Below are 27,078 nucleotides of genomic sequence, written 5' to 3'. Positions count from 1 at the left end.
TGTAGAGCGACAGCTTGTTTCATTGATAACAAGGTATGCATCTATGGCCATTTGAGGTCTGGATACATGTTCCAAGCCATCAACGAATGTCGGATAGCATAGTTTATAATGTCATTGATAAAACCCAAAAACACCCTGCATGTGTACGACAGAATCCGCAGGAAAATTGTGTAAAAGTATGTGATTGAAACTCTGCTTTGTCTGCCGACCTGTCACAAACCAGACATATGCATCTAACATCTACATTCTACACCCCTTCGACTAACACAGAGATATTTGACACCTTTGTACGGCGTGACGCCACTACCCAAGCCTTTGCTCTTCTTTTGGTCTACGTTCAAGCTCTCCACACGTATGCCACTCGGTAACCAGCCTTTGACGGAAAAGCTGATGGTCGCACAGCTTGGCATGAGGACTTTGTTTGCCTGTTTGATCTTCGCATCGCTGTCTGACCTTGGTGCGTTGAGAGATGAGGCTGCTGGCAGAGAGATGTGTGCGTTCTGATTGTCATCGTAGTCGTATGTTGAAGTTGCAAAAGAAACTGGTCCACCAGCATCCAAAGCATCCTCTGCAGATGGGTCGTCCTGACCGATTACTGTCCCACGTAGCGTGGCTGTGGCTCCAATGCCTCCACCCCGGTCTTGCGACATGAGATTGCTTATCTCACGACTGCTGATACGCCATTCTATTGCCCTGTCGCCAGGGGCGTAGCCTGCATCTCCTGTTCCGCGTGCGAGACGTAGATCGGCGACGTTTCTGACAGACGCCGGGAGGGGAATGTGAATGGTCATTTCTTCAATGGCAGGGGCAGCCGTCGTTCCTGTGGAGGATGTGCGGCTCAAACTAGCCTTGGCGGCGCTGGACTGAGAGGGTTTGGTTCCGCTGAAGCGTGGGTTGAGTTGGAGTTTGACCTCGAAGTCTGTGCCGCTTGGGCCAAGCGAGGGATGGACCGATACTGTAGCGGGTATATTGAGTTTTGGATTCGTGCTCTTTGCGCTTTTCTCGGTAGAGAAGGCATCCAGTGCTGCAGAACCGAGTAGGTCGACTTCATATCCGGCAAGCACGAAGCGGCCATCTGGCGGGACAAACGACAGTTCACCCGGCCTCGCTTTCCATTGATTGAGCCTGACACAAGGATGGAAGACGGGAAGCGAGACGGCATTTTGTATGCCACCTGCGCATCCCAAGTGTAGTATGAGATCTGGGATTCCCGAGACCTTGGCGGTGAAAGCGATGGTACCGTTTGCCATTGCCGCCAACGGACGACCAGATGGCGACAGCGTGACTTGGAGTGTCTCCACAATGTCCACATACATCTCGTTGCTCGTATGCCTGACGTTGGCTCTTCTCCACGGTATCGGTGAGCCTGTCTGACTTGAGGTTGGCGAGGGACCCAGTCGCGGACTCGCTCTTCCACCCCCTAGACCGAATGCTCCAGCCGAAGATGGTGCGAGCGAGCTTGGTGTTGACGATGGCAATCCAACCCCGCCCAGTAGACTCTTGAGTAGGTTCGGGGCTTCGACAACATCTCTCAGTGCGTTGGGCTCCGTGTTCGCGATGATGCCGCCGTCGACCATCTCGCTGAGTAGCTGTGCGACCACATCGTAGTTTGCTTCGATCTTGCTCGCTAGCAGTGGCGAACCCAGAAAGTCTTCGAGGACGTCGGTGAGGCGGTGGAGGAAAGTGAGGACGGCGAGGGGGTCCGTGTCAGCGGATGCGGGACACAGGAACAGAAGCTGGTCTTGTATTATGCTGTAGAGCAGCGTCGGTGGGTTGGTGTTGGGCAGGTAGATCAGGGGCGGTCTTGGGGCGGGATGCGCGAGGTAGAGAGGCAGCAGGACAGAAGATGGCGGTGGGCGGTTGAGGTATGTGTGTTCGAGGAGCGGGGTGCTGGAGACGTTAGCGATGGAACACGTGATGGCCGTAACCGCGTGCTCCTACTTGTGCTCATCAAAGATGTAGAGAGCTTCTATTGCGCTCATGGTGCGAAAAGTGTCGGCTGGGGGCCAGGCGCGTGCGAAGACGTGAGGTTCGCGTCGTGGGGCAGTTTTGGCGGGGAGCTTCCGGGGCTAGACGATCCCTGCATGGCGGCTGGCTAGAGAGAGAGAGCCATGTCGTTCAGACTGGGCGACGCAGGACTTTTATACGAACCAGTCCGCGTCTTGATTTGCATCGCTGCGACACCTCTCGGCAGTGACGGCAATGGCACTGCAACCGCCATCTCCTCCGACCTTCCAGGAAGCTCTCAAGAATGACAGGGCGCAATTCGAGGATTGCACGCCATGCCGCATAGTTGGTACTGCACTCTTTCGTCGACATGAACTATCCGGCCCCGTACTAATACATATACAGGAAGCGCGACGTTCCTGGGCCTCGGCGCCTTTACGTATGTCTCGGGCCATTCACAAATCAAGGCCAACGAAACCGCGATACGAGCCAGCAAAAGCATATTCGGCGCCAGGAGCAGAGGTATCGCTATAACAGGCACAAGTGCTGTCATGGTGGGCCTGGGAGTCTATCGCTGGTTTTCATGACGAGATGGCTAGACGAGGCACGGCATGTAACGCGTGGGGATATCACGAAATAAACACAAGACTGGGAACCTAGAACAATATCATTGATACCAAATTCTTCACCAAAAAAACCCCCCCGCTATTTACTTCCACAACACTAGATAATATCCCACCCCCCATAGAGAAGGAAAAGAAAGGTATGTAGATCCAAAAGCAATAAACACCACAGAATGCGTCTATTAAGCCTCGCCCAATGCGTATGAAAAATGATGCACTAGCCCTATGCGCCGTCTGGGTATGATGCAGGTAGTCGTGATTCGTCGAACCGTCGTTCGTGTCGTTGCCTGGAGTTGGGCGAGTGGCCTCTCAGGCCTGGAGATTTGTGTGTTATGACATGCGTCCGCGCTTAGGTCCGCCGCCTGACGAGCCGTCCCGTCGGTCGTTGAAGCCATCCACGTTGAAAAAGTCGTTGATGAGCCGTCTCTTTTGGCCCGCACCGGTGCCTAATTGGAAGAGGTTCTGGGCGGCAGAGCGTTGGAGGTTCCGAGTAGACGAGCGGTTCGAGGGACGGCGGGGCGCGGAGAAGGCACGGCGAGCGGCGGCTGACATGTCGGCCGAGGCGGTTTCGGTCGGTGGTTCAGAGGGGAAGGCTTGGGCGGCAGAGAATTCGAAGACGTGGTGGAGAGGCGACATGTCAGCCTCTGTGGTGGAGGCTTCCATGTGAAGGGGCGGCGCAGAGTCGCATGCTTGTTCCGTTGCCGTTGGCGGGTCCAGGGCACACGAGTCTTCCATGGCGGGGTTGCGGTCCATGATGGGCGATGAGCTCCTGGCACGGTTGTTGTCGAGGTACTCTTCATCGCTGTCGCTGCTCGACTGCTTGGGCAAGCTTCCGTCGAGCCGCTCCGTCGCCCACTGCCGTATCCGCCACCCCTCCCCGTCGCCCAGGCCCATCTTCTCCTTGTCGAGAAAAGCGAGCAGGTCGTCGAGAGCTTCCTGATAGCCGTCGGTGCGCGCCCTGTCGAGGTCGGCAAGTGCTGACTTGTACAGGTTTGTGACGTTCAACGCCGCCGTCCGGAATGACTGGTGCACATCGGGCTGCCGTCTGGTCTTGGGCAGGGACGTGTTGAGGCTGCGCATCGAATCCATGGTACTGCTTGGAGCTGTTGTCCGACAGTCTTTTGTTGGGCTCTGCTGAAGTCGTGGCCCGTCTCCAAACACCCGCACGCGAATGCAACCGCGGTCGAGGGTGCAAAGTACGAGAGAATGGGTTGGTGCAAGAGAGACAAAAAAGAGATTGGCGAGAAGACTATTCACGTGCAAGAAGCGTCGCTTCCGTCGTTGCAGCTGAGGTCGTGGGTCGCGGCGGGGGGCAGCGCTGTCATGATTCTTGCGAGCGGTTGCTGGACCGTGCGCTCGTTGCATGTGCCACCCACCCCCCGTCGATCGAGTTGCCTTCACATCACATCTTCCTGTCAACATGTCGCTATGACTTCACAGATAGAACGTCTCCCTGTGGAGCTGTTCGAGCTCGTTGCTGCCAGTCTCGAACTACTGTCCTGCAAAAACCTCCGTCTGGCTTCCCAGAGGCTGCGTTTCCTCATTCATCCAGTCTTTGTAGAATGCGCCTTCTCCCGACTAAAAACTACTCTCGGCTCCCCGTCTCTTGGTCGTCTCCTCAATGTGTCGCGGTGTGAATGTCTTCGGGGCACTGTCAAAGTCCTCCAGATCCAACTTCTGACCTCCAGTGACTACCACACGCTCGCTGCCATCAGCCGCGTGGGCAGATTCCCTCCGCCCAAACGATTTCCCCGCGTGCCTGGCATCCAGGACAGACATGTCCATGACGAGGCAACTACGTTCAAATATGTTCTGGAAAGCAAATATCCCACACGGCTCTACGATGGCCTCGTGAGAGCGTTGCGAGGCTTCACCAACTTGGAGGCTGTTCACTTTTATCCGAGAAACGATCAGTCGCCTGCTTGCCGCCGCTTCGTCTCAGAAGACGACCGCTTGTTTCGCACAAAGTGCTTTCAAGTCGTTGTCGACGCCATCGTCCACACCGATGTTCGTTTGCTCGAGTTTCGCATGGCTAAATGTAGACGCGGAGCCGCCCTACACAAAGAAGCCACTCTACCGTTTTCGGTGCTCCATGTGCCCGCACAATCTCTGGACGCCTTGTGTCATCGCTTTTCACATCTTCAGACTCTCACAATTTCCGTCTTGACCATCTACGACGACGTTTCTCGCGTACCTGGCTGGCAGAAATGGATCGCAAGCATTGTTGCCACAGCACCAAGATTGAGAAACTTGACTTTGAGTCTAGATCGCAGTGCTTTTGTCGCATCTGCAATTCAAAGCCTGGCCTCTTCCTGCACATTTCCTCAACTCGAAGTGTTCCAGCTCATGTTCTGCGCCTTACACGGAGATGACTTGGCTACCATGATCAGCAAGCACTCAACGACGCTACGACGAGCCCTCTTCTCTGACCTCCGCCTTGTTAGCGGCAGTTGGTCGTCGATATTGCACGCCCTGAAGGAGTGCAAAAAACTTGAATATTTACGGCTTAGCTCGCTATCTGAAGAGAATCACCCAGTTCAACGCTTGGACGTACGGCGAGAGAATCGTATCATGACTGACATGCTAGAGGAGATCATCGCTTTTCACGATACGCGAGCAGACATGTCACCCCCTCAGAGCAGCGGCTCCGTTGATCCCCGGCATATCGTGGACTCGTCATTGGCCAACCTGCGCGAAGGGCTCAGTACCATGGTACCCAGTGAATGAGCGATTCGCCCAGGGTTGTCAGCATACACTGTTTCACCTCTGCTCTGTTACTTTCCAACGAATGACTGAGTGAGTAACGCAAAAGATCGCCCAGTTGATATTCTCGACACCCGACAGTCCCACAACAGCATTACAAGCGTACAAGCAGGATCGCAATGTCTCCAGTACCCCAACTCTCAAAGGCCGATGTCCGTCTATTTCTGCAACAGCTCCAGGCAAATCCCGTGGATGTCGCCAGGTGGGACCCGATGATGGGCCTCTCGCTCCTTCGTGGAGGACTTATCGACTTTACCATCTACGGCCGTCGCGTGGGCTCAGCTCCCCGGTTCGCTCTAATGGCAATATCTCCGAGTGCACTTACCTTCCTCGCGAAGCACCCACACGCACCGGCAATCAACTTCACTTTCGATCTGTCCGCAGTACAAGTGCGGAAAGAACAGGGTCCGACCAAGCTCATGAAAGGGAAGAGCAAGATGTCGGCAACTCAGATTAGTATTCATGAAGCTGCTCTTGTCGCAATCTCACAATGGCTCACAACATTATGCACGCCCACGCCGATGCCACTTGTCGGAGCAAACTTTTCGATCGAGACGTGTATCCGCTTCATCTGCGCTCACACTCTACGCGCTCCAGAGTATGTCCAGCACTTGACCGAAAAGTTTATTGCAGATTGCGGTAGACTTGCAATGCGCTCATATCAAGTAAATGAGCTTGTCAAATCATGCCGTGGCGATGACGATGTCCTCCTCGTCGGCATTGCTAAAACGCTGATCGGCAGGAAGCTCGACGGTCAGATTGCCACAACGCAGCTCGAAAAATTTCTTGGTACATCTGGAAACGAGCTGTTGAAGAAGACGGTCGAAACCTTGGGGAGAGAGATGGGTCTCAAGATCAAGAACACGGATTCAAACATAACACCTAAGATTCAGTGGAGAACATAGAAGCGGTAGGGGATGGCTCACGGGGAGGACAGTGTGTAGTGGGAATATACCTGGACTGGGCACTAACCTGGTCTACATGATGCGGATGCGTCGCACAAGAGGCGTGGCATAAGATCGAGGGTCGAGAGTTGAACATGTGAGTGGGTCTTCGATCGTCTTTTAGGACCGCCATATAAGCCTGGCAGGTAGTGGAATGGTGTCAGTCATCCCTTGATGACTATACGTGCATCCCGACGATCCCGATCAATGAACACCAAAATAAGAAGTATAGAGCGACTTGGCGTTCGACACACGCAGCGTGACTGTTCAATGCATTTTGAAAACGCCGCAGGCGTGAAATGCCAATTTCCTTTCGAGCATTACATTCTACTTCTTCTCCGCTCGTTCAACAAGTTGAGGACCGGTGAGCTTCTACGGGCCAATGAGAAGTGCTACAGACATGGATGAGCTCCACAACGCCACTGCGACGACACGAAAGCTTGATTCAACACGGATCTGCATCGCTTCCATGATCCTGATCCGTCCAGTCGCACATGCATGCTAAATTCAACGATTGCCTGCCTGCATTGCATCGGAGAGTGGGTAGTGGGGTAACGCTGACCGGAACACCAAGGCGTTGCCGGCATCGCATCTAGCCTGCATCTGGCTGGCGCTGGCGTAGGTGGCACAGCACCAAGCTCTGGGGAAGCAGCTACTCATTTTCCTGGTTCTGATCATATTGCTTTGCATAAAGGGTCTGGGTCTGCACCGGGCCATGTATTTGCTGTTTGAAACGTCAGTCTAATTAAGGAAGCATGAACAGCGGACCCTGACATCTTGGGCGCCCTTGAAACTTTCATGGAATTCCTCGCCTGGGCAGCGACAACCCTCATTCTTGATCTCGCCCACGCACAGTCTCACCACACTCGCACGACACGACACGACAAAATCAACTCGGCTCTCCACGCTGAGGTCCGGGCAGACTCTGCGACTGCTGTGCTGCTTCTGGAATCGAATTGTGGGTCATCCATGTGTCGATGCTGTCGATCTCACGTCGGACATTTTGTCCTCCGACAGCAACTCAGGAAACAATCGTGATCAGCGTTCTACAACCGCTCAAGGTCAAGCCACTTGTCAGCGCGACCGCTGAACATAAGCCTTGCAGCACCTGTCAGAGTTTGAGACTTTCTCTAGCTCAATGTTAGCGACAAGTCGCATCAAGCGCCAGACCGTCAATAGTTCGCTCAACCAGGATCCGCCAATGCCGTAGGCCTGGATGGTCAGCATGCGGAAGTGGGTATACGCTGAATTCGGTTGTAATGGGAATAAGGGATGCATACGGAGGAGCAGCCGCGGACTCTAGGAGGGTAGGATCGCTGTTTAGCGTACTCAACTTTTCGACAGTTTTTACGGAACCGTCGGTGTGACTATCATGGAAGTCGTTGCAAGCGTGATTTAGCTCACTTCTCATCAGGCCATTGAGTGGCAAGCATTGGAGCTTTAGATATATATTTCTTTCAAGTTTCTCACGTTCCCCAGCTTTTGGTTTTGCAGGTTTCAACAGTCAGTCTCTGTTTCGTCATTCTTTCTTTTGAGCTAGACAGCCTTGCGCATATATCATTACAGTTCATCGTCACGATCGTTGGAGTTTTACCATTGATCAACGCGGGACTACATCCAACAAACTTCGCCACTTCACCGACATGCGTTCCCTCGCAATTATTCTCATTGCCCTGGCGGCGGCGTCGTCGACTTCGGCCTTCGAGATCTGGCCTCGCACATCGTCCACATGCCCATCTGTGTGGTCCAAAGTCGCCTCCGAACTCCAATCAGACTTTGCTGGCTGTGGCGCTGATGCTCACGGAGCCATCCGTGCACCTTTCCATGACTGCATCAACAACGGCTGTGACGGTAGCCTGATCCTCACAGACGAATGCTCGAGACCCGAAAATGCCGGCCTCTCTGCTATCTGCAAGAAGCTGAAAACTTGGAGCAGCAAGTACAACGTCACTGCAGCCGACATGATCCAATTCGCCGCCGCAACAGCAATCTCTGCGTGTCCCCTTGGCCCCAGGGTTCAAGCACTAGTCGGCCGCAAGGACAGCTCCAATGCTGCGCCCGTTGGAAGTGTACCGAGCAGCCGTGGTACCTTGAAAAGCATCTTAGGAGCGTTCAGTGCAAAGGGTTTCTCGGCGGATGATGTCGTTGCACTCATGGGTACACACAGTGTAGCACTACAGTTCAACGATGACCCATCGCAAGCTGGCAAAAGTCTGGACTCTACACCTGGCACATACGACAACACCTTTTATAAGGAGACCAAGGACGGCACAGCGCCATACAGTTTGCAAAGCGATGTTCTTCTCTCCAACTCGTCTCAGGTATGTCTTGGCCATCACTTATCCTTACCTTGGACATGATACTAATTGTTCTCACAGACAGCAGACATATGGTCTGCCTTTGCAGATGACGCAGACATCTGGTCCAGCGCTTTCACCGACGCGTGGAACCGGTTTGCTGTGATTGGGAACGATGCGAGTAAGCTCCAAGACTGCTCGAGCCTGATACCTAGCAGCAGTGCGAGCAAGAAGAGGCAGATTTTTAATGCCAGGTTTACGAAGATGATGAGCGCGAAGTTCAGGCTGTAATTCGCAAAGGATTAAGGCGTTATGAAGCCATGATAACGATTTGCATGGCATGGTGTTTGGGAGGCAGACTATGAAAGTGGTCCTAGATTTGTTTTACATGGGCGCTTACAAGCAACGTAATAGCAGTTTGCGCATGGATTCGCACTTTTAGTAATGTAATGACATATTCGCAACTGCTTCATTCGTTCCTGATAGCCATTTAGGTTACGCCACTGTTATACCTACGCGCAAGGATGATCTTTGGTGTCGACGCTCTTCACCTGAGGGAAACAGACAATCGTGGCTATGGGATACGATCTCTAGAAGTACCAAGTTCTTCACTCACTCTCAAACAGTTTCCATAGCAACTCTCAGATCCATCTTACTCTTTATTGTCATCGTTGTGCAGCCCTTACCTCTCGCCACTGTCTTCACGATTCATCAACGCCTTAGCAGTGGCCTTACATATGATTGAAGCTACGGCAACTCTTACTGTGCACGATCTGACGAAGCTCTGGTAATAATGACTGGATCAAATGGGCGAAGGAAGCGACGGTAGGCAGCGAAGATGTCAATGCCGATACGATGGAAAGCTCATTCTCAAGGTGCATGTGTGAACAGGCCACATACTAACAAAAATACTAGCGTGGTCGCAGAACGCTTCATTGTGCTCCCGTACGAGAGATTCAGATTTCATTGGAATTGTGGCTGGGGAGATTTACTTACACTGGACGAACCACTTGCAGCTATCACGATTCAGAGAATAACAGTCACGAAGTGAACCAGCAATTGTGAGGTAAACAAGGAGTATCATTCCAAAGAAACATCGCTACAAGAATCGAAGTTCTCCTTCTAGGAGAAGTATATATACAGAAGAATCATGGCATAGGATGCAGAATCGTTTACTGAAGGGCCTCAATCATACGACGGATCTTGGCAGCAGACTCGCTACCAGCCTCCTCCTCAAGGAAAGCAATGAAGGTCTCGAGGGTGTAGGTCTTCTCACCAGCGCCGGCGGCAGGTGCAGATGAAGCAGCAGGCTTTGAGGGCTCAGTGGCGACGGGTGCAGCCGAGGTAGGCTCGGCCTCAGCGGCAGCGACAGAAGTAGGCTTAGCGGCAGAAGGCTTGGGGGCTTCGGCGGTGGGCTTGGGTGCTACAGCAGTAGCGGTAGGCTTGGAGGCAGCAACGGAAGAAGGCATGGGGCCCTTTGAAGGACCGGGCTGTGTAGCCTCGGGCTTGACGCACTGAGAGTACCATGGGTTCCAGTCCTTGCACTCAAGACCCTCGGCGCACACGGCGGTACCCTTGAAACCCTGACCACCGCACTGGTAGTACTCCTTGATGGGTCCGGAAGCTTCCACGGTCTGGGTAGGGCGGACGGCGGTAAGCATGGTTGTGGGGGCAGCGACAATGCTGGAAGTGACAATAGGGGAGGCAGTACCAGGAAGCATGGAGGATGTGCTGTTTGCTACGGGGAAAGGAGCAACGACGCTGGAGACCACAGGGATAGGGGTGGAGGCAACCTCGGAAGAAACAGGGGCAGCTACAGACGTAACAGCGACGGAGGTGGCAGCAGCAGAGCTCTCAACAGCGGAGGACACCTCAACTGGTGCGACGGAAGAAGATATAGCCTCAACAGCGGCGCTACTGGTAGCAGGAGCAGCAGTGGAAGAGGCAGCGACCGAAGCCGGAGTGGAAGCAGCCGGAGTCTCAGCGGCACCACCAGTAGCAGTGGCAGCAGGGGCACCAGCGATTTCACCGAAAGTGAGGAGCTGAGGGGTAGCCTCAGTGCCGCCAGCGATCAGCTCGGGCCCAGGAGCGGGGTATGAGTCGAGGTCGGCATGGATTGAGAAACCAAGACCGGGGCCAGTCTTGGAGTAGGCCTCAGGGAAGGTGACACCCTTGGGTACGAGAGTTCCGCTACCAGTGACAGTAAGTTGGTAGCAAGTCATGTAGTGCTGAGCACCACCGGCTGGGCCTGCGGCGTGAAGGGCGATTGCTTCAGCACGGAGGAGGTAGTCACCAGGAGCAATGTTCTTGGGGATGGTGAAGTCGAGCTTTCCGCCTGCAAAGCATGTTAGACTTGCCGCTGAAGTTATGCATCTTTATACGTACAGTTGTAGTTGAGGTCCTTGGTACCCCAGAAGTCGTTGTCGCCCTGAGCGGCATCTGGGTTCTTGGCCCAGGTGTTCTGGTAGACCTTGAAGAACTCGCTGGAACCGTCGGCGGTGGCTGCGTCCTCAACCTTAGACATGTATGCGAGAACTGGGCCCCAGTGAGCACCACCAAGACCCTCTTCTGTGCAGTCACGGGTGTTATGCTGGTGCATCTCAATGGTTACAGTGTCACCAGCCTCGAAGTCGCACTTTCCCTCAGCAGGAGCGGGGCTGACGTTGCCTGTACTGGTATCAGTGTTGCTCATCGGCAGAGTTTACGCGAGACTGACATTGGAGAGCGGTGCTGGTGTAATCCTCGACGGGGCTGTTGGAAGAGGGCAATCTGGCACAGGTGCTCTCAAGATCCTTTCCGTTCTTCCAGAGTTGTTGGAAAGTGGCGTGGGCATTGGCAAGTGCCAAGATGGCAGGGAAGACAGCTACGGACTTCATAATGTATATGTTGATGCGAGTAGTGATGTTTGGAATGAGTGACTAGTCAAAAATTGACGAATGAGTGACTGAAAAAAAGCAAAAAAAGAATGAATGACGAAGTCTCGTAGTGAAAGAATGTCCAGCGCAGCTGCGTTACTGTTCCAAAGGCTTACGGGCTTCAAGACTTATATCCTCTCCCAGCACAGGAGATGAGTTGAGCCGTGATGCCGAGGGGTATGTGGCACGCTGCATGGTTAGCCGTTTCGTTTACCACCGGTCCAATCTCGAACCTAACGCCAGGGCGCTATGTGTCTGCAGCCACAGGCGGATATATGAACGAAAGACGGAGTCCTATGCCGGGAACAGAAGTCTTGGGAACCAGAACCAGGCCTATGGGTCAAGTCAAAAACTGACAGGTTTGACATGTGGGGCGCTGATTGGTGGATATGTACTGTGCCTGGAGTTCGAGCCGAGTATGGCTTAGTGCTGTTTTGAACTTGGACAAGGCGGGATTCCTTCGCATTGCAGGGGCTCCGAGCCATCCTTCGCAAATTGTTGGCGATGCCATCCAATGCAAGGAAGCGCATGTCGATGCGTCTATCTTGGGATCTTCCTCTCTGCTAGAATAGTGTTGGTACTGCTTGCAAGACGTGGATTGCAGCGACTGTTCGAGTGAATTTGGTCTGGCAACAGCTTCGTCTCCCGAGATGGTCTCGTAACGGTGTAGAACTGCAAATTCTATTGATGGTACCGTCTGCAATTTCAGAGAATCTGCGGTCTAAGATACGGTGCGGGTCTTCCAATCCAGGGTCGGAATACTGGCACCGGCTCTGAGAGCGAACATGTTCGAACATGCACATTAAGAGATGACAAGACGGTTAAATAGCGACAAGGTAGTACCTGGAACGGGCATTTGCAACATAATGCGGACGAATTCATGGGCAGATGCGCCCTCGTGTATGTTTTGCGCGCAGCATGTTGAAACGTCGTGGTGGGGCGAGACGAAACACGAATTGTGGATTCAGCACTGGCGCTTCGCAGATCGGAGCCTCAGAGGAAAGTTTTGACACAAGCGGAAGCAAGCGCCCAGAGGCGGTACAACAGAGTACGTATCGGGTGATGGATTTTGTTGTAAGCTGTCATGCGAGGGAAGAGGGAGCCCTGTTGCGCGTCGATAGCTAAGATCCATGGTGATGTCATACCCGATGCGCCGCACCAGCCATAGTTCAGAGCATACCTAAGTACTCATCCTCTACGTGGAGTGATGGATCCTTTGCAATATCGCTGCGCTTCAAGATCGGACCTGTAAACAGGATTACTTCTGGAGTTTCGATAGTCAATAGGAATACTTGACGGAATCGTACGTGCACGAAATTGCTGCTGGCGTACCTTCGGGTCTCGGAGGGCCGAGCGAAATCGACAACGGGGAAGAACCTATTTCACCATGCAGAACCACTCCCGGAAGCGCATCTCAACCTGTGAGGTATGCATTAACGATGTAGCGATCATAGACACTCTGGCACTCGAATGTGAACGTGTAGCTCACAACTGTTGTCGGCATTGCCTCTTCGATCCTTAGATATTGGCTCTCGACGACATGTCCATCTTTCTTCATAAGTGCTGTAACTTTCCCGCTTCTCTCGAAGTCTGCCGTATGATTTTCCCGAATAGATACGTCGGGAAATTCGACCTCAAGATGGAGGAGCTCACGCCTGTCATCCCAGCCGATTGCGCTGATACCGACTGCGCGGTTTTCGTCCACCTCAAAGATATCAGTGCCAAAGCGACATTTGAATCGAGTGCAAGAAGACAAGTTGTGTGCGGTACCAACGCCAGGCACACAAGGGATTGTGTCCTAGTGACGCACATGTGCAGCTCCTCATCAATGCAGCAAAGCGAGCGAAATGGTAGCAATGGACATGATCTAATTTTCTCAAGATTGCTTCCACATGACCTGTTGATGCAGTCATTGAATCTGTTACCTCTGCAGTGCACCTTGGAAGATATGCACGTGTTTACAGTAGGAGGAACAATGTCTCGATCGTTCTGCTTCTGCCATCCAGACAGCCATGATTTAGAATCCGCTAAGCTTGTCTGCTCCTGACAGCGTATAAATGAAGGAGATCGCATGGGTTGTAGTGCGGGTTGGCTTCGATTCGTCATGCACTGTAGCGAGTGCAAATTGTCGGACTGTTGGCGTTCGATCGGCAGCCCGCGATGAGTAAAGATCAATATTTTTGGCTGTAGGGTCTGATTGAGAGTAGAGACTTGGAGTACCTCCACATAGGAAAGACGCTTATGATTAGCACGCGCGGCTCAGTTGAGCCCGGGCGGGGAGCCGAAGCCTGATCTGTACGCACATACGATGATGCGATAAGATAAACAGGAACTGTACCAGAGGTCGAACACTGGTCTCCAGTGCATATCTACTATCATGCAGCACTACGGCTCTTTCGAGTTTGTCCAGGTGGTGAGTCAAACCCTGTGGGTATCAGCATTTGGAAAGTGTCAGCACAACAAAAACATGTTCTTCTGGCGAAGAACAAAAGTGGCAATGACTCATGTGAAATCTACCTTTATCAGTTGGGCGGGATGTAGCGCGCCACAGTCAGCGTTGGAAGTTCTTCTTCTCGTATACTCATCTTCGAGACCCCGACTCCGCACCTGGGCAGTACCAACGTAGCGACAATCGTGGCAACGAGCCGCGTACCAAGTATCCAACCTCGCATGCAGAAAAAACCACCATCAGCTTCGAACGCGCAGTTTCTTGTGTATTGCAGCAACGTCCTATACAGGAAGCAGCCTGGAGTCGAGGCAAAGGTGGTCGTGGGAGATCGGCATCAGGCCCCTTTTTAGCCGACTTGGCCGGTGTGGGGAGCTGTCTTCGCCAACCAGTGCTTATCCTGACGCCTCAAACACCACTTTGCCAAGGACCGTCTGCTTGCGCAACACAGCCTCGTTCACATTATTTCCACCATCTCAGGAGAACACTTTATCGCCCGCATCATCCAAGCCACGATTGCTGAACGGTTCCACGCGAGCTTAGCATGTTTTAGACTGCGGGTGCTTAGGCACACGGCACTTACGGCAGCACTATGCAAGCCGTCGCAACAACAAAAGATTAGACTGAGCGGTCCGCTATACGAAGTATTGGACAATTGTCGTCTGAAATGCCACTGGAAGCTAGACATGACTCAATACCCCAGACCTTTTGGCAGCCTATGGTGTTGTCGCTACCCAGGTATGCAGGTGTCAGACGCGTCGCCGGTACATGACTGGACATCTTGACAGTTGTCCGCACGTACCTGCATATTCTCCGATGAACTCTAGACGCGTAAACGGCAACCGCATGAGCGGTCACGGACGACGCGGCTGCAGATCTTTCCTCAAAGTTCATGACGCTGATGCTGAGTGGGTTGCCTGATGCCCTTCTCCCGTCTCAGCGCTTGAACAATGCAAAGGGAAAGTCGAGTTGGACCCAAGAGTAATGTTCAGCCCTTGTTAGAATCCTTGCACTTCGCTTGCCTGATCCGCAAATGGAAGACTTACAGCTCATTACTTCTTGCGCCTCGCCTCGGTTCGGTTATATCGGCCACATTCAGGTTTCGAGTTCATACTTTTTACCGCCACACGGCTTGCCTCTTCGTATCTCAAGGCCCATAGCCAAACCTAGCACATTGGTACCTGGTATAGTGTCAAAGGAATCTCATATAACACTGACCGTGACCATGTCTTCGAACGATGTGTCTTGCTTTGCAACACAGTCGTTCATTCTTCTCGCAGTTCTTCTGTTCGTATTCGCTCATTAAAGGCAGTACGCCCTACTTCCATTGCTACAAACATGGTAGCCTACGCTCCTTACGTCGCCGCTACGGCATCTTTGTCGTCTGTTTACCACGCAGTCACCCCTTCCGAGCTTCGCGTCGCGCCTGTCTGCCAGGTAGTTACAGCGACGGTCACTGAATACGCCACTGCACGACCCACTACCAATGCTCATGGACATGGCGGACCATACTATAATCCCTATAATGACGTACCTCTTCCATTCCAGTGGCCGGGGAAACCGTCACATGGAGAGGAATATGCTCCTCCTCGACCTTCGATACCTTATCAATATGGAGGACCTGCCAAGGATGCGTATGATGAGCCGTGTTGGATTCCAAAGGGTACTGGGCAACTCAACTCCTCACTCCCAAATGTCGAGCAGTGTGGTAACTCACAATGGGGACTGATTGATACACCTCATCTTCCGGTCAACGGCCTCCCAAGTGGTAATTCTGATGGCGCCTACACATCGGAATATGCCAGACCCTCATCCACATTCCCGCCTTATCCTACAATGCCTGGTCATTCATACAACCACACCAACGCCACAGGATCCGATCCTTCCGGGAAACCCTCCACTAGGACTTTCGGATCCGTCGTTACCGCGACTGCAGTGAACACACCGACGGCAGACCCCCTTTGTCCTACCATGCCGAACACTGGCGTAACAAGGACCTACGATCTCCACGTGGCTTACCAGACGATTGCTCCGGACGGTGTTACCAGGAATGGGTTGACTGTGAATGGACAATTTCCTGGACCTCTTATCGAGGCCAACTGGTACGGGGTAGCAAATTACGCTACGAGACTTTAACTGACCGTAAATTAGGGGCGATTGGATCTTGTGGAGGGTCACGAATGATCTGACCGATGAAGGTACTACGCTTCACGCCCACGGTCTCTTCCAAACTGAAACTTCCTGGTATGATGGCGTTCCTGCTATCACGCAGTGTCCTATCTCGCCTAACGGCGGGTACTACGAGATGCTTTTCCGGGCCGATCGTTATGGCACATCATGGTATCACAGTAAGTTCATCCAAATCAGACTTACTACATGCCAAGCTGAGTGCCTTAGGTCACTATAGTGCTCAATATTCTGGTGGTGCTCACGGCCCTATGATCATACATGGACCAAAATACGAAGAGTACGACATCGACGTAGGCCCTATCATGCTTGAGGATTGGTTCCATGCCGACTACTACTCTCTTGTTGAGGGCACTATGAATGGTCTGTTTCCGCCTTCGAACAACAACTTGATCAATGGGAGAATGAACTATCCGTGTGCAAACACAACACTACCTTGCACGCCCAATGCGGGTGTCTCCAAGTTCAAGTTCGAGTCTGGGAAAAAGCATCTACTACGTCTTATCAACATGGGTGCAGAGGGCAACCAGAAATTCAGCATTGATGGACATCAACTGAAGGTCATTGCCGTCGACTACATTCCGGTGGAACCGTACATGACGAATGTCGTCACTCTCGCCGTTGGTCAGCGTACTGATGTTGTCGTGGAAGCTATCGGCAAGCCCAGCGATACCTTCTGGATGCGCTCTCAGCTCGCGCAAGGATTCCGCTGCACGCTCACTGACGGCATCTCGCCAAACGCCCTAGCCGCAGTTTACTACGAGGATGCCGATACGAACGCCATTCCCCAATCCAGCTCTGACGTCACCAAGGAACAGCTTGAACAGTGCAAAAATGATCCTATCACATCCGCCATTCCGCTCTGCAAGATTCCTTTGGAGGAGCCTGATCATGTCGAGCGTGTAGACTTCGACTTCCGCTCCAATGGCACAAACTTCATCTGGTACCTTAACAACAGCACATATCATGGGAACTACAATGAACCCACGCTTCTGAAAGCGAAGCGTAATGAGTTGGACTTCAATCCCGAATGGAACGTATACCAGTTTCCCGGTGCGAAGAACGTTAGGATTCATCTTGTCAATCACGGTCTTATCGGTGGCCACCCTATGCATCTCCATGGCCATGACTATCACATTCTTGCTGAAGGCTTTGGCGAATGGGATGGTGTTGTTACAAACCCGGAGAATACGCTACGTCGCGACGTTCATCAGATGCAAAATGCGCGTAACCTTACCGGAACAGTGGAGCCCTCATACCTAGTTCTGCAGTTCACTCAAGACAATCCGGGCCTGTGGAGTTTCCATTGCCACCTAGCCTGGCACGTCAGTGGTGGGCTTTTCATGCAAATTATGGAGAGGCCGGAGGACATCCAGAAGCAGGCGTTTGGAGAGGAGCCATTCGAGCTCTGCGATACTTGGGATGCTTACTCAGCTCAAGTTATCTTGAACCAGATCGATTCGGGCTTGTAGTTGAGTGCAGCAGTCATGAGATGGCAGTGGAGTCTACGGATACTACTGGCAAACCATATCACGTGATTCGCCCCCCAATGCCCCAACCGCCTTTTACTTCTACCACATTACTAGATTTTTCTTCCCTGTACATAGAATGATCCATTTACTCCAATTTCTGTTTTACGCGTTCAGAAATCTCTACCCAGGCAGCTCGTGATTTGATCGTGACCAAAGTCACAGTGTGCGATGAAGTTGCGTTGACGTTGCGTTGGGTCTTTACAAACATCGCAGTTCCAACAGTTTTCGAGTTTGAATCGGGAGTGAACATGATCTTTTACCCTTGAGTCCCCTCGCCAGCTGTAGACTTACTATATCAACTGCGCATCGCTGTGGTAGGGTACACGCGGGGAATCGTCATGACCATGACGTCATAACTCACGCGAACTTTGCTACTTCCTACTAGCGGGTGGACATAAATCATTGTAGCCATTCGCGTGCATTCAACTCGTGCCCACGACAACTCCAGTTGCTCCGTGATCGTCTGCTATCGAGGGCCCAATAACAATGAACGCCGCCCCTCAACAGCTAAAAGTCCTGCTAACCGGTGGTGCCCGGGGAATCGGGCGCGGACTGTTCAGACAACTCCTGACATCTGGACACGATGTCATAATTTTAGACTCCAACAAAGAAGAGTTGGAGCATGTCAGAACTCGAGCTCAAGAATGGTCGAACGGGCGAAAGGAGAGCTGGTCCGCGCTTGAATGCGACCTCAGCAAGCGGACGGAATTGAAGACTGCAGTTGAAGAAGTTAAAAGAAAGTTTGGTGGCAGGCTCGATGTTTTGATTAATAACGCTTTCCCTACAGATCTCTCGATTTCAGAAGATCGCAATATGGAAGCCGAAGGGGAAGACATGGAAAAAGAGTGGGATTTGAAGGTTGCCATCGGTCTCACTGCGCCATACATACTCAGCCGCTTGTGCATACCACTTCTAGCTGCCGGACACTCTACTCCAAACTCACCCGGTACCATTATCAACATGTCATCAACGCGCGCCTACCAATCCGAACCCGACCATGAAGCCTACTCGTCTGTTAAAGCTGGACTGCTAGGATTGACACAGTCAATGTCAGTATCTCTGGGCCATCGTCACAAGATCAGGGTCAATGCAATTATCCCAGGATGGATTCACGTAGCCAACGAGAACAAAGCTGCAGACGATGGTAATGTCAAATGGGAGGAAGGCTTGAGCAAGGAAGACACTGCGTGGCACCCCTCCGGACGAGTGGGTAAAGTAGAGGATATCGCAAAAGCGGTAGAGTACCTCATTGGAAATGAGTTTGTCACTGGTCAAGAGGTTGTTGTAGATGGCGGCGTTGGAAGAAAGATGGTCTACCCTGAGTAGGCGTATAAGGTCGACGCATTGACAACGTTCGCGTTAACTCGACGATTTACGCTTTGTTCCTCCTTGTTGTAATGGTTCGACTGCAGGACGTTCGGACATTTGCTACATCGGAGATATTGTCAGCAATGTGTGTAACCATAGGCAGGACTTGGAATCAAAACAATATGCCTTGTAAGTGCGACTAGATTGATACAGTCTCGTTGCGGCTGTCATGTGTCCCGATGGTGGCGCAGAAAGAGGAGTACTGCTCAGGGCTCGAGGTTCGCGTCATATCGTGGGAGATTGGCCGGCGCCGCTCACGACCGCGAGTGCACACGTGACGCGCGCACGACAAGTCATTTCCAACTACCCTCCGCCAAGCAAAAGTTCCATGCAACTTTGACCTGATCCAACCCAGAAAGAGCTATAGCGATAGTGAAAGTTGCATCCCAGTAATCTACCAGGAAAAGTTGCAGAAACATCTTGCGGGAACGGAAACGAGAAAGAGGCAGGTCCTGGAAGGAGAGTAACATGGATCGGGAACAGGCAGCCTACTTGTGAGCCATGTCGATATTCTTCCCTTCACTCATTCATGTGCGCAAGCTCAGATGATTCATTCCCCACTCACTTTTGACTTTGCGGTCTAATCCGCCATTCGACCGCTTTACGGGTAGTTGCTAATGAGTCACGTGATTGTACCGGCGGCCGTTTGCATGTAAACAACCCCGCGTGTCGAGCTCCCCAGAAAAGACTGCAACCCACTTGAATCATTCGAAGACCTTCTCATCCAGAGCCGCTATCTAATCTTGATCCAAGAAGAAAAAGAATAACTCAAATCGTTAGATTAGCACCCTAGTCACCATTGGATTCACAATGGCATCAGCCCAAATTGCGACAAGCTTCCCAACCAGTGAATCGTCGTAAGAGTCTCTCGCTATAAAATCTTGCACAGGCGACTAACTACAAGTACAGTGAGCCATCCGCACTCCACAATCAAGGCATATCCAAAGCTGCGCGCATCCGCCGTAACAGGGCTGCCAGGAAGAAGGCACTTTCCAAGGACCTCAGCTATAAAACTTCCTCTCCAGATCAGACCATTCCGACCGAACCCGCCAGTACCATCAACGACGCCATGACGGAGCAAAACACCGGTTCGACTGCGAAGATTACTGGCACCGCTAGCACTGATGTTTCCGCATCTCATTCTTCTCCTAAGAATCCAGGTCAACTACCGCCTTCTCCTATCGTGGATCAGGCACTCGACAACTTGCTGGAGATGATACGGCCTCAGCGTCAAGGTCTCCTCCAGGGCCCTCGCATCACCATTCACGTAGGTGATACGTCAGTCACCGATATCTCCAAGCGCGCTGCAATGGCTGCTTCTTCTGTCCTCCACAAGCACTTCACTGCCAATCCTGAGTCGATGGAATACCGTTTCTCGCGTGGCCAGATTCATCCAGGCGCAGTCCGTTTGTTGCTCATTGGCTGGATGCGGGAGACGTGCAATGAGTTTGAAGCCTATGCCGTCCCAGCTCAGAAGACGTTTGGCGAAGACGTTGCTGTTTTGCGCGCCGCTCGCTTGTTAGGCATGGAGCGTTACTGCAGTCATATCCTCACCAGCTACATTGACTACCTCAAGACGCAGCTCCCAAGTTACGAGGAGATTATTGCTATCGAACAGAACGCCACCTCTGATAGAGACCCGCTCTGGACTGCGATGATCAACCACCTCTGTCATGATCGCTACAAAGGTCTCATACCCGATGTTGAATACTTTGAGGCGTTTCTAGAAGAGCACACCCGTGTAAAGAAGGCTATGGAGTCTGCTGACAAATTCTTCGCTGGACACGCGAAGAAGCGGGCCGAGAACTTGGAGAAGGAGCGCCGCCAGCGCTGGGAGCAGAACCAGGCCGAGAAGCGTGAGCGCATTGCAAAGGAACAGCTTGCTGCTGAGTCGTTGAAGAAGAAGTTGGACGAGAAAGGCTCTGGACTCATGTCTGTCACGGCGGATGAGGCAGAGGTGCTACGAGGGCGCACTCGCACCCGTTAGAAGACCGCTGCACGTAACCATGCTTTGGTCTGCGAAAGAACAGCGAGAACGATGAGTATAGGCATGCGCAACGAATCTGGCCTTGAGTAAATTTCTTGCTCAACGTTCCTCAGAGCAGATGCCACTGCCCATGTAAGAGTCAAGATACAGAGACATGATCATACATGACGATTGAGTATAAGCATTGATTAAATCCAACTCTCAAACCTGTATCGCTTTTTTTGATGTTCAAACTCAAGCGTTGGTATGAACGACTCATGAATAAAACCTCTCCTATCTTCTGACTCACCCTCTTGCCTTGCCTCTCATGAGTTGTCCACCCAATCATCACTGCTCGCCTCGTCCCACTGCTGTTCTTCCTGCTCGGCCTTGGCATGTCCCTCCCAGCCGATGGGCACTGTAACAGGTGGCTCGCACTCCTTGCACCTGGCTTTGATGTACACGGTGCTGTCTAGGCTAACCAGTCCAGCATCAAAGCCATGTGGCACAACGTCGATCCTGTTGTTGCAGTGGGCCTCTGCGCAAATGATTGTGCGAGCGTTAGTTGGAATGGATGACCACGAACCGGACGATTGGGGGAAAGGCAATAGTGGAGATGATGATGAGCTCGGTGAGTGAGGTTTGGCGGTAGGATGACCTGCGATGCGAATACCGTGTTGCGGACTACGGCGGATGACGGCGGCACTGTTCGGAGGGTAAGACATTGCGCTCTCTGTATTTGGATTTCTTTCTAGCCTCTTGCGGAGATGGATGGAAACTATGGCAAGGAGAGAGTGGGTTGCATGGGGAATGGAGTTATCTATGAGGTTGGTGATTGATTGCGCTGACTTTGATAGCGATGATTGCGTGGAAGGAGCCAACAAGCAGCCCAGGAGAAGAGCGTAGAGCGAAGCAACTAAAGAATCGTTTAGAACGAACGAGAGAAGTATCCCATGGCCTAATCGCTACATATCGCGCACATGGCCTATATGCTCTGTTGACGTAGGCTCACCCATCTCTCAACATGTCTCCCGCACTCGGTCTGTCCATGCGAGCTAGCCTCATCATTATCAAAACAGATATCATGTCCTTCCTCGCGGGTTTGCTGTCCGGTATCGTCGTGAACAATGTTTGTTTCTCTGGTAGATGTGCTTCCCGTAAGGCCGACGTACTCTCAGCAGCTACTGGACACGTGGCTTCTTTGATCCAGATTAACAGGGGGGGCTGGGCTGGTACGGCTGACGAGTGATAGCCGCATGTATTTTCAAGAATTGAACGAGGATGAGATGGATTACTTGTACAGTAATTGCGCGGACACGTGATTGGTTGACAGGCAGAGCTCCTTCCGTCTGAGGTACAGCCCCGCCGGCTAAAGCTGGACCCGCTCTCCACTTGCATCGTTCCTGAGTATCGTCTGCATCATCGCAACACTCCCACACTCTCCACGCGCCCTTTGTGCTCCACTGCCATCATGGTCTCTACGCGCTCACATCCCCAAGGCGACTTCCCCGCCACCGAGCCTTCGCCCGTCAAGAAGGCGCCACGGTCACGAACCTCAACCGCCTCCCCTGCACCCATCTCCTCGCCGGACCTCGACTCTCCACCATCTGCAAAGTCGCTTGCCCGACGCGCCGTGTCCAATGCCAAAGCCGAAATCAGCCCTCCCTCTCCATCCGAGATCAATGAGCCGGCGTGGTGTCATACTGCCTCAAATCTCACCATAGTCTGGCTCGCCGTCTCCATGCCGCTCGTGCTATGGGACTCGCTGTACATTCTCTTGCGCCCCCACACCATGGCTGGCGGTGCACTTCAGTGGCCAATCTGGAAGCCGTACGAAATCTACGCCTCGATCGATCACGTATACGGATGGCCCGGGTGGGAAAACAACGATGGATTCGGTGGCGCCCAAGGCTTTCTAAACGCTATTGAACTCGTGCTGTACGGGCTTTATGCCATGATCCTCTATAACCATGGCGTACCCACGACCGGAGGAACTGGTCTGCAACTCAGCGAGGGCGTGAGCAAGTTCCTCGCCGGCGGCAGGAAGGTACGCGGAAAGAACGGGAATCGCGCCCTCATCATCGGCTTCGCTGCTGCCGTCATGACTCTCAGCAAGACAGTACTATACTGTATGTATTCACGCGACACACAGCCAGCAGACAAGCTAACGAGTGCAGACTTCAATGAGTATTTCTCTGGCTTCGCAAATGTCCGCCATAATGACTGGGCTACCCTGCTCTTCTTCTACGGTATCATGAAGTAAGTCAAACCACTTGTCCACTGGCGCTCAGCGTCTGAGGCGGCCGGAAAGCTAATTCGCTCTGCAGTGGTCTTTGGGTGGTTTTCCCAGCATACATGACTGTCGTCTTCGGCACCGATATCCTCCAGGCACTTGACATTGCAGCTGAATCTTCGCCTAAAAAGCGGTATTAGCTTGTGTTCTAAAGACGCTGTTCACACTCACCAATGCTTCAAACTTTGGTGCCAACTTCCAACAAACACCAAATCTTCTGTCAAGACGATTTTGCGTCCTTCCGGCTCCTGCGAAGGCGTCGAACAGCTGTGCGAATTAGTCGTTTCAGTCGTTGCAAGAGACTGCCGTGCGAGACCCTAGTGGCCTGATCATCGTCCTGTACGGGTGATGGCGGCTTTATAGGAGCTAGGGTCAGTTGACTATGCAGTCAATGATGTGATGCCACTCACCAGCACTACTAGTCCATTGGAATCACTCTGCAAATCCAGAACGCCTACTTCCGAGTCCCAGTCGTCCGGTGGTAGGCTTGCCGATATCCGCTGCGCATCGACGGTCAGATGGTCAAGCATGTAGGGTGTCTGTACTGTTATTGGCGCTGTATCCATGGTGTGCTGGTCTGCTGGTCTGCTTCGGATGCGATGGGCAGCCTCAAGGGGTGTGTCAGTTCAGTACAGGATTGAGTGTGATCTAGGTGTACAAGGGTGTATCACGGACCCGCTGGCCGGAAGTCGCATTCACTGTTTGATTGTGACACGTTCGCTCTCACAAGCATTCAACATGTTGCCAAGCGATTGTCACTGCGATACTATGGACCTTAGATCACTTGATGCATCGAACTAGTAACCACTTCATTGCTCATTTTCATTACTTGGGTTCTGCGTTCAGAAAGCTTCAAGCGCTGCCTCGCATTGACACGGGGTCAAGACGTCAACACCAACGTCTTCAAACGGTCCGCAAGCCCTTACATCATATTGCATCCCACTTTCCACCCGCAAGCCCTATCTTTCCTTCGCTTTTGACTACCCTCTGTCTCCAAGATCGCAGCCCTTCGATCGTCTCCCGCGCGCTGCTCACTAACTACCCTGCGTCGCTCGTCCAGATCGGCCATGCTCACCGCTTTAGCAAACGGACCTTCGTCATTCTCGACAAGCGTCTTCTTTCTCTCCATTTCATCTCTACCAGGCGTACTGAACACGGATTGCTTGCTGGATACTGTGCCCCCAGAGAAATGAGAGACCTCGGATACAGAGACTTGTCGCTGCACGTTGGACGTCGCCCCTGTCACAGCCTTCCGCAACGGTGTGTCCACAGTGTGCTGTGGCGGTGCTAGGTGCATTCGTGGGTGAATGTCGTGCTCTCCTTCTCTCGGATACGTCTGCCGATGGACAGCGTCGACATCTCTGGAATTATAGGCTGATTGCTCGTCAAACGATTCGAAGAACTCGAGCTTCGGTGTCGGAGATGTTGGCGTAGTAGTAGAAATGGGGATGCGAGGAGCTGACCTTGACTTTGACTTGGAAGAGCGCTTGGAGTTGGGGAAAGCTGTTGGGGTGCCGAGCGGGAGATACGCCGAGCGTTTCTGCGAGTTTGTCATAGGTGTTGGTGTATCTGGGCAATCGTAATTTGCGTCGCTGTCGCTCTCAACTTGAACCTGCTTTTCATGCAGACTCGCAGTCTGTTCTAGATCGTGGCCACGTGACGGAGACAGGTGGTGAAAGGATAGCTCCGTTGGTGTGCTATACGGACGCTTCTTGGGACTATTCGGCCTCGAATTGTGCTTCACTGGCGGTCGCCTTCCCATCGCGCCGCAGCCTCTTTTGATAGTCACGTTTGCAGTGAGATCAGCGGGAGAGCTATGGAATTTACCGTTCTCCGCGGTTGCGACATGGTTTGCAAACTCTAACTCTTCCTCGCCGAGACCATCCATGTGTGTTTGGTGAAAAACATCACTCTTGGGCCGCACTCTTGCGCTTCCCGGTGTACACTGCGAATCAAGCTTTGGCGTGCCAGTGCTCGCGAGATCCAGTCGCAGTGCGTCACTCAGACTCGGCGGTGGCGATGGGGAGATTGCGCGGATCGTAGAGCGTGCGGTTGATGGACGCGTGGGACTTGGAGGTCCTGAAGTAGGCGGACGTGGGCGAAAATGCGTTGACATTGTCGCAATCAACAGTTGTGGTGTTGTTTACGAAGATACGGGTGGTTGCTGTGAGGATGCGGGTGGGACCATGCAGGGCAAAGCCGATCAACGGGGCTCTCCGAATTCGTTGCCACGTAGGATAGAAAGCCAGATGCGGTTTACCGGAGACGCGCAAGTGATGGTGAACAAGTGACGCGCTAAGAGTGTTTGCAAAACGCTGTTCACTGGCGTAAAGGTGAGCTACTCGCACTCTGCGATATCAGACCGACCTCACTTACCGACCCGTACCATGGTACTACCACAAGCTTTACATTAGTAAGTCCAGGACACTCACTACGAAACTCGCAAACGTAGATCGATAAGAAGATTTTTGCAATAAGCCAGTTGTACAGGTACGTCACTGTGCGAACTTTGTGTACACACGCCGAAGTGCTACAGCATGACGACCCAATCACTATGCCGAAAATTTCACATAGGATAATACCATGGCTCATTAAATACAATTATCTTAACCTAATACTCATATGCTGTCCAAGATTAGATCGCTCAATCAAACCATCTTTCCGTATACTGCAGCGACCTCTTCTGCTTCCGCCACTCCACCTGGGCAGTCTATCATTTCTTGGCATGTAAGTTAGCCAATTACTTTCTCTGAACCATCGGCATCATCTGGATCATTCTCCTTCTCACTATCGGTCTCGTCATTGCTATCTTCAGGACTTGAATCCTCGTCGTCGCTGTCTTCCCCCTCTTCATCGCTCGAGATATCCAAGGAACGTTGATCTACATCCGTATGGACATTAGCATCACCTCCAATACCAATCCTCTTGTAAGATTTTCCCTCCGTCTTCATCATCGCTACTCTCACTGTAATACTCGACAACGGTAGCCAAGGCGTGCGAATGATGAGTCTCGTGCTTTGAAGCATTGCTTCCTTGGATGGCACTCTGAGCTTCCTCCTCACTTGATGTCAGGAGTTCCTCGTACACTATTGACTCGTCGCGTACTTCCACTGCTCTGGAAATACCAACTTGGATAGGTACAGGATACACCACAGTCTCCCTCCATGCCCCAGTTTCTTGCATTCCTCTGCCACTCGCACTATCCCTGTAATCTGCGTTCAAGCTCACATGGTACTCCTGGTAGTGCTTCGACGTGTCTTGACCCTCGAGTTTCTCCAGCGTCAATGCAGCTTTATCGGTCCATTTGCTGACAGTACGAAGTGCGACGATTCCAATTTTAATGTTGCGCTTGTCCTTGATGTTGAGACTGCTATGAGTCTTTGCTGGAGCTGAATCTTCTGAGGTCTTGGAAACCAAAGAAGCGGCGGAGTGGTGAAGTGCGGAGGCCAAATCGGAGCGCAGCTTGAGTCTCTGTGGTAGAAGATGCATTGTTTATGAGACCGCACGAGCAGATTTTGATAAATTTGACAAGGCTTGTTCTACAAGCGCCGAGCTTAGCTAGTGAAGTATCGTGGTAGTGATTGCGGTGGTTGAATTTAGCGGCGTATACGAGGTGGCTGCATCGTTGGCTTTATATGTGGTCGTATAGGATAGAAATGCGCTATGTTTGTAGCACCGATTGGTGATGCCATTGAAATGGCTAGGCTGTGATATCCTGTCGCATGGACTTCCTGGCTTCCAGTATGTAGATGACAGAGTCTCTCAGTGAAGAACCCCATTTGCAAGTCTCATTGATA

General features: G+C 52.3%; 10 protein-coding genes across 10 annotated transcripts; 7 read left to right on the top strand and 3 right to left on the bottom strand.

The window, feature by feature from the left end:
• Window positions 1-170: 170 nt before the first annotated feature.
• Window positions 171-1,982, bottom strand: ACET3X_004193 (uncharacterized protein; the record flags this gene model as incomplete). Its single annotated transcript, XM_069450372.1, has 2 exons — window positions 171-1,890; window positions 1,942-1,982. The coding sequence occupies 2 exons, from the start codon at window positions 1,980-1,982 to the stop codon at window positions 234-236; spliced, it is 1,698 nt and encodes a 565-aa protein (XP_069308171.1). The 3' UTR covers window positions 171-233.
• A 220-nt stretch (window positions 1,983-2,202) lies between these two features.
• On the top strand, window positions 2,203-2,534 carry ACET3X_004192 (uncharacterized protein; the record flags this gene model as incomplete). Its single annotated transcript, XM_069450369.1, has 2 exons — window positions 2,203-2,296; window positions 2,353-2,534. 2 exons carry the CDS (start codon window positions 2,203-2,205, stop codon window positions 2,532-2,534), a joined length of 276 nt encoding a protein of 91 aa, XP_069308170.1.
• A 366-nt stretch (window positions 2,535-2,900) lies between these two features.
• On the bottom strand, window positions 2,901-3,659 carry ACET3X_004191 (uncharacterized protein; the record flags this gene model as incomplete). Its single annotated transcript, XM_069450368.1, has 1 exon — window positions 2,901-3,659. One exon carries the CDS (start codon window positions 3,657-3,659, stop codon window positions 2,901-2,903), a length of 759 nt encoding a protein of 252 aa, XP_069308169.1.
• A 1,793-nt stretch (window positions 3,660-5,452) lies between these two features.
• Window positions 5,453-6,238, top strand: ACET3X_004190 (uncharacterized protein; the record flags this gene model as incomplete). Its single annotated transcript, XM_069450367.1, has 1 exon — window positions 5,453-6,238. One exon carries the CDS (start codon window positions 5,453-5,455, stop codon window positions 6,236-6,238), a length of 786 nt encoding a protein of 261 aa, XP_069308168.1.
• Window positions 6,239-7,771: 1,533 nt separating this feature from the next.
• ACET3X_004189 (uncharacterized protein) lies at window positions 7,772-9,020 on the top strand. Its single transcript, XM_069450366.1, has 2 exons — window positions 7,772-8,598; window positions 8,656-9,020. Exons 1-2 carry the CDS (start codon window positions 7,921-7,923, stop codon window positions 8,863-8,865), a joined length of 888 nt encoding a protein of 295 aa, XP_069308167.1. The 5' UTR covers window positions 7,772-7,920; the 3' UTR covers window positions 8,866-9,020.
• A 726-nt stretch (window positions 9,021-9,746) lies between these two features.
• ACET3X_004188 (uncharacterized protein) lies at window positions 9,747-11,450 on the bottom strand (the record flags this gene model as incomplete). Its single annotated transcript, XM_069450365.1, has 4 exons — window positions 9,747-10,387; window positions 10,592-10,909; window positions 10,960-11,241; window positions 11,291-11,450. 4 exons carry the CDS (start codon window positions 11,448-11,450, stop codon window positions 9,747-9,749), a joined length of 1,401 nt encoding a protein of 466 aa, XP_069308166.1.
• A 3,745-nt stretch (window positions 11,451-15,195) lies between these two features.
• On the top strand, window positions 15,196-17,748 carry ACET3X_004187 (uncharacterized protein). The gene is made up of 3 exons (XM_069450364.1): window positions 15,196-16,037; window positions 16,087-16,283; window positions 16,333-17,748. The coding sequence occupies exons 1-3, from the start codon at window positions 15,274-15,276 to the stop codon at window positions 17,592-17,594; spliced, it is 2,223 nt and encodes a 740-aa protein (XP_069308165.1). The 5' UTR covers window positions 15,196-15,273; the 3' UTR covers window positions 17,595-17,748.
• A 392-nt stretch (window positions 17,749-18,140) lies between these two features.
• Window positions 18,141-18,980, top strand: ACET3X_004186 (uncharacterized protein; the record flags this gene model as incomplete). Its single annotated transcript, XM_069450363.1, has 1 exon — window positions 18,141-18,980. The coding sequence occupies one exon, from the start codon at window positions 18,141-18,143 to the stop codon at window positions 18,978-18,980; it is 840 nt and encodes a 279-aa protein (XP_069308164.1).
• Window positions 18,981-19,832: 852 nt separating this feature from the next.
• Window positions 19,833-21,009, top strand: ACET3X_004185 (uncharacterized protein; the record flags this gene model as incomplete). Its single annotated transcript, XM_069450362.1, has 2 exons — window positions 19,833-19,879; window positions 19,932-21,009. The coding sequence occupies 2 exons, from the start codon at window positions 19,833-19,835 to the stop codon at window positions 21,007-21,009; spliced, it is 1,125 nt and encodes a 374-aa protein (XP_069308163.1).
• A 1,373-nt stretch (window positions 21,010-22,382) lies between these two features.
• Window positions 22,383-25,866, top strand: ACET3X_004184 (uncharacterized protein). The gene is made up of 3 exons (XM_069450361.1): window positions 22,383-23,117; window positions 23,166-23,247; window positions 23,316-25,866. Exons 1-3 carry the CDS (start codon window positions 22,460-22,462, stop codon window positions 23,419-23,421), a joined length of 846 nt encoding a protein of 281 aa, XP_069308162.1. The 5' UTR covers window positions 22,383-22,459; the 3' UTR covers window positions 23,422-25,866.
• Window positions 25,867-27,078: the final 1,212 nt, after the last annotated feature.

The sequence above is a fragment of the Alternaria dauci genome, chromosome 3, assembly GCF_042100115.1.
Source record: "Alternaria dauci strain A2016 chromosome 3, whole genome shotgun sequence".
Classification (NCBI taxonomy): domain Eukaryota; kingdom Fungi; phylum Ascomycota; class Dothideomycetes; order Pleosporales; family Pleosporaceae; genus Alternaria; species Alternaria dauci.
The sequence above is the reverse complement of the archived record's forward strand: the minus strand, read 5'-3'. Positions and strand labels throughout refer to the sequence as shown.

Coding starts and splice junctions, on each gene's coding strand:
- ACET3X_004184 (XM_069450361.1), top strand. CDS start 22,460: ATGGTCTCTACGCGCTCACATCCCCAAGGCGACTTCCCCGCCACCGAG. Junction 23,118..23,165: donor CAGCAAGACAGTACTATACT/GTATGTATTCAC, acceptor TAACGAGTGCAG/ACTTCAATGAGTATTTCTCT. Junction 23,248..23,315: donor TTCTTCTACGGTATCATGAA/GTAAGTCAAACC, acceptor TTCGCTCTGCAG/TGGTCTTTGGGTGGTTTTCC.
- ACET3X_004189 (XM_069450366.1), top strand. CDS start 7,921: ATGCGTTCCCTCGCAATTATTCTCATTGCCCTGGCGGCGGCGTCGTCG. Junction 8,599..8,655: donor TTCTCTCCAACTCGTCTCAG/GTATGTCTTGGC, acceptor TTGTTCTCACAG/ACAGCAGACATATGGTCTGC.
- ACET3X_004187 (XM_069450364.1), top strand. CDS start 15,274: ATGGTAGCCTACGCTCCTTACGTCGCCGCTACGGCATCTTTGTCGTCT. Junction 16,038..16,086: donor CCTCTTATCGAGGCCAACTG/GTACGGGGTAGC, acceptor ACCGTAAATTAG/GGGCGATTGGATCTTGTGGA. Junction 16,284..16,332: donor TGGCACATCATGGTATCACA/GTAAGTTCATCC, acceptor TGAGTGCCTTAG/GTCACTATAGTGCTCAATAT.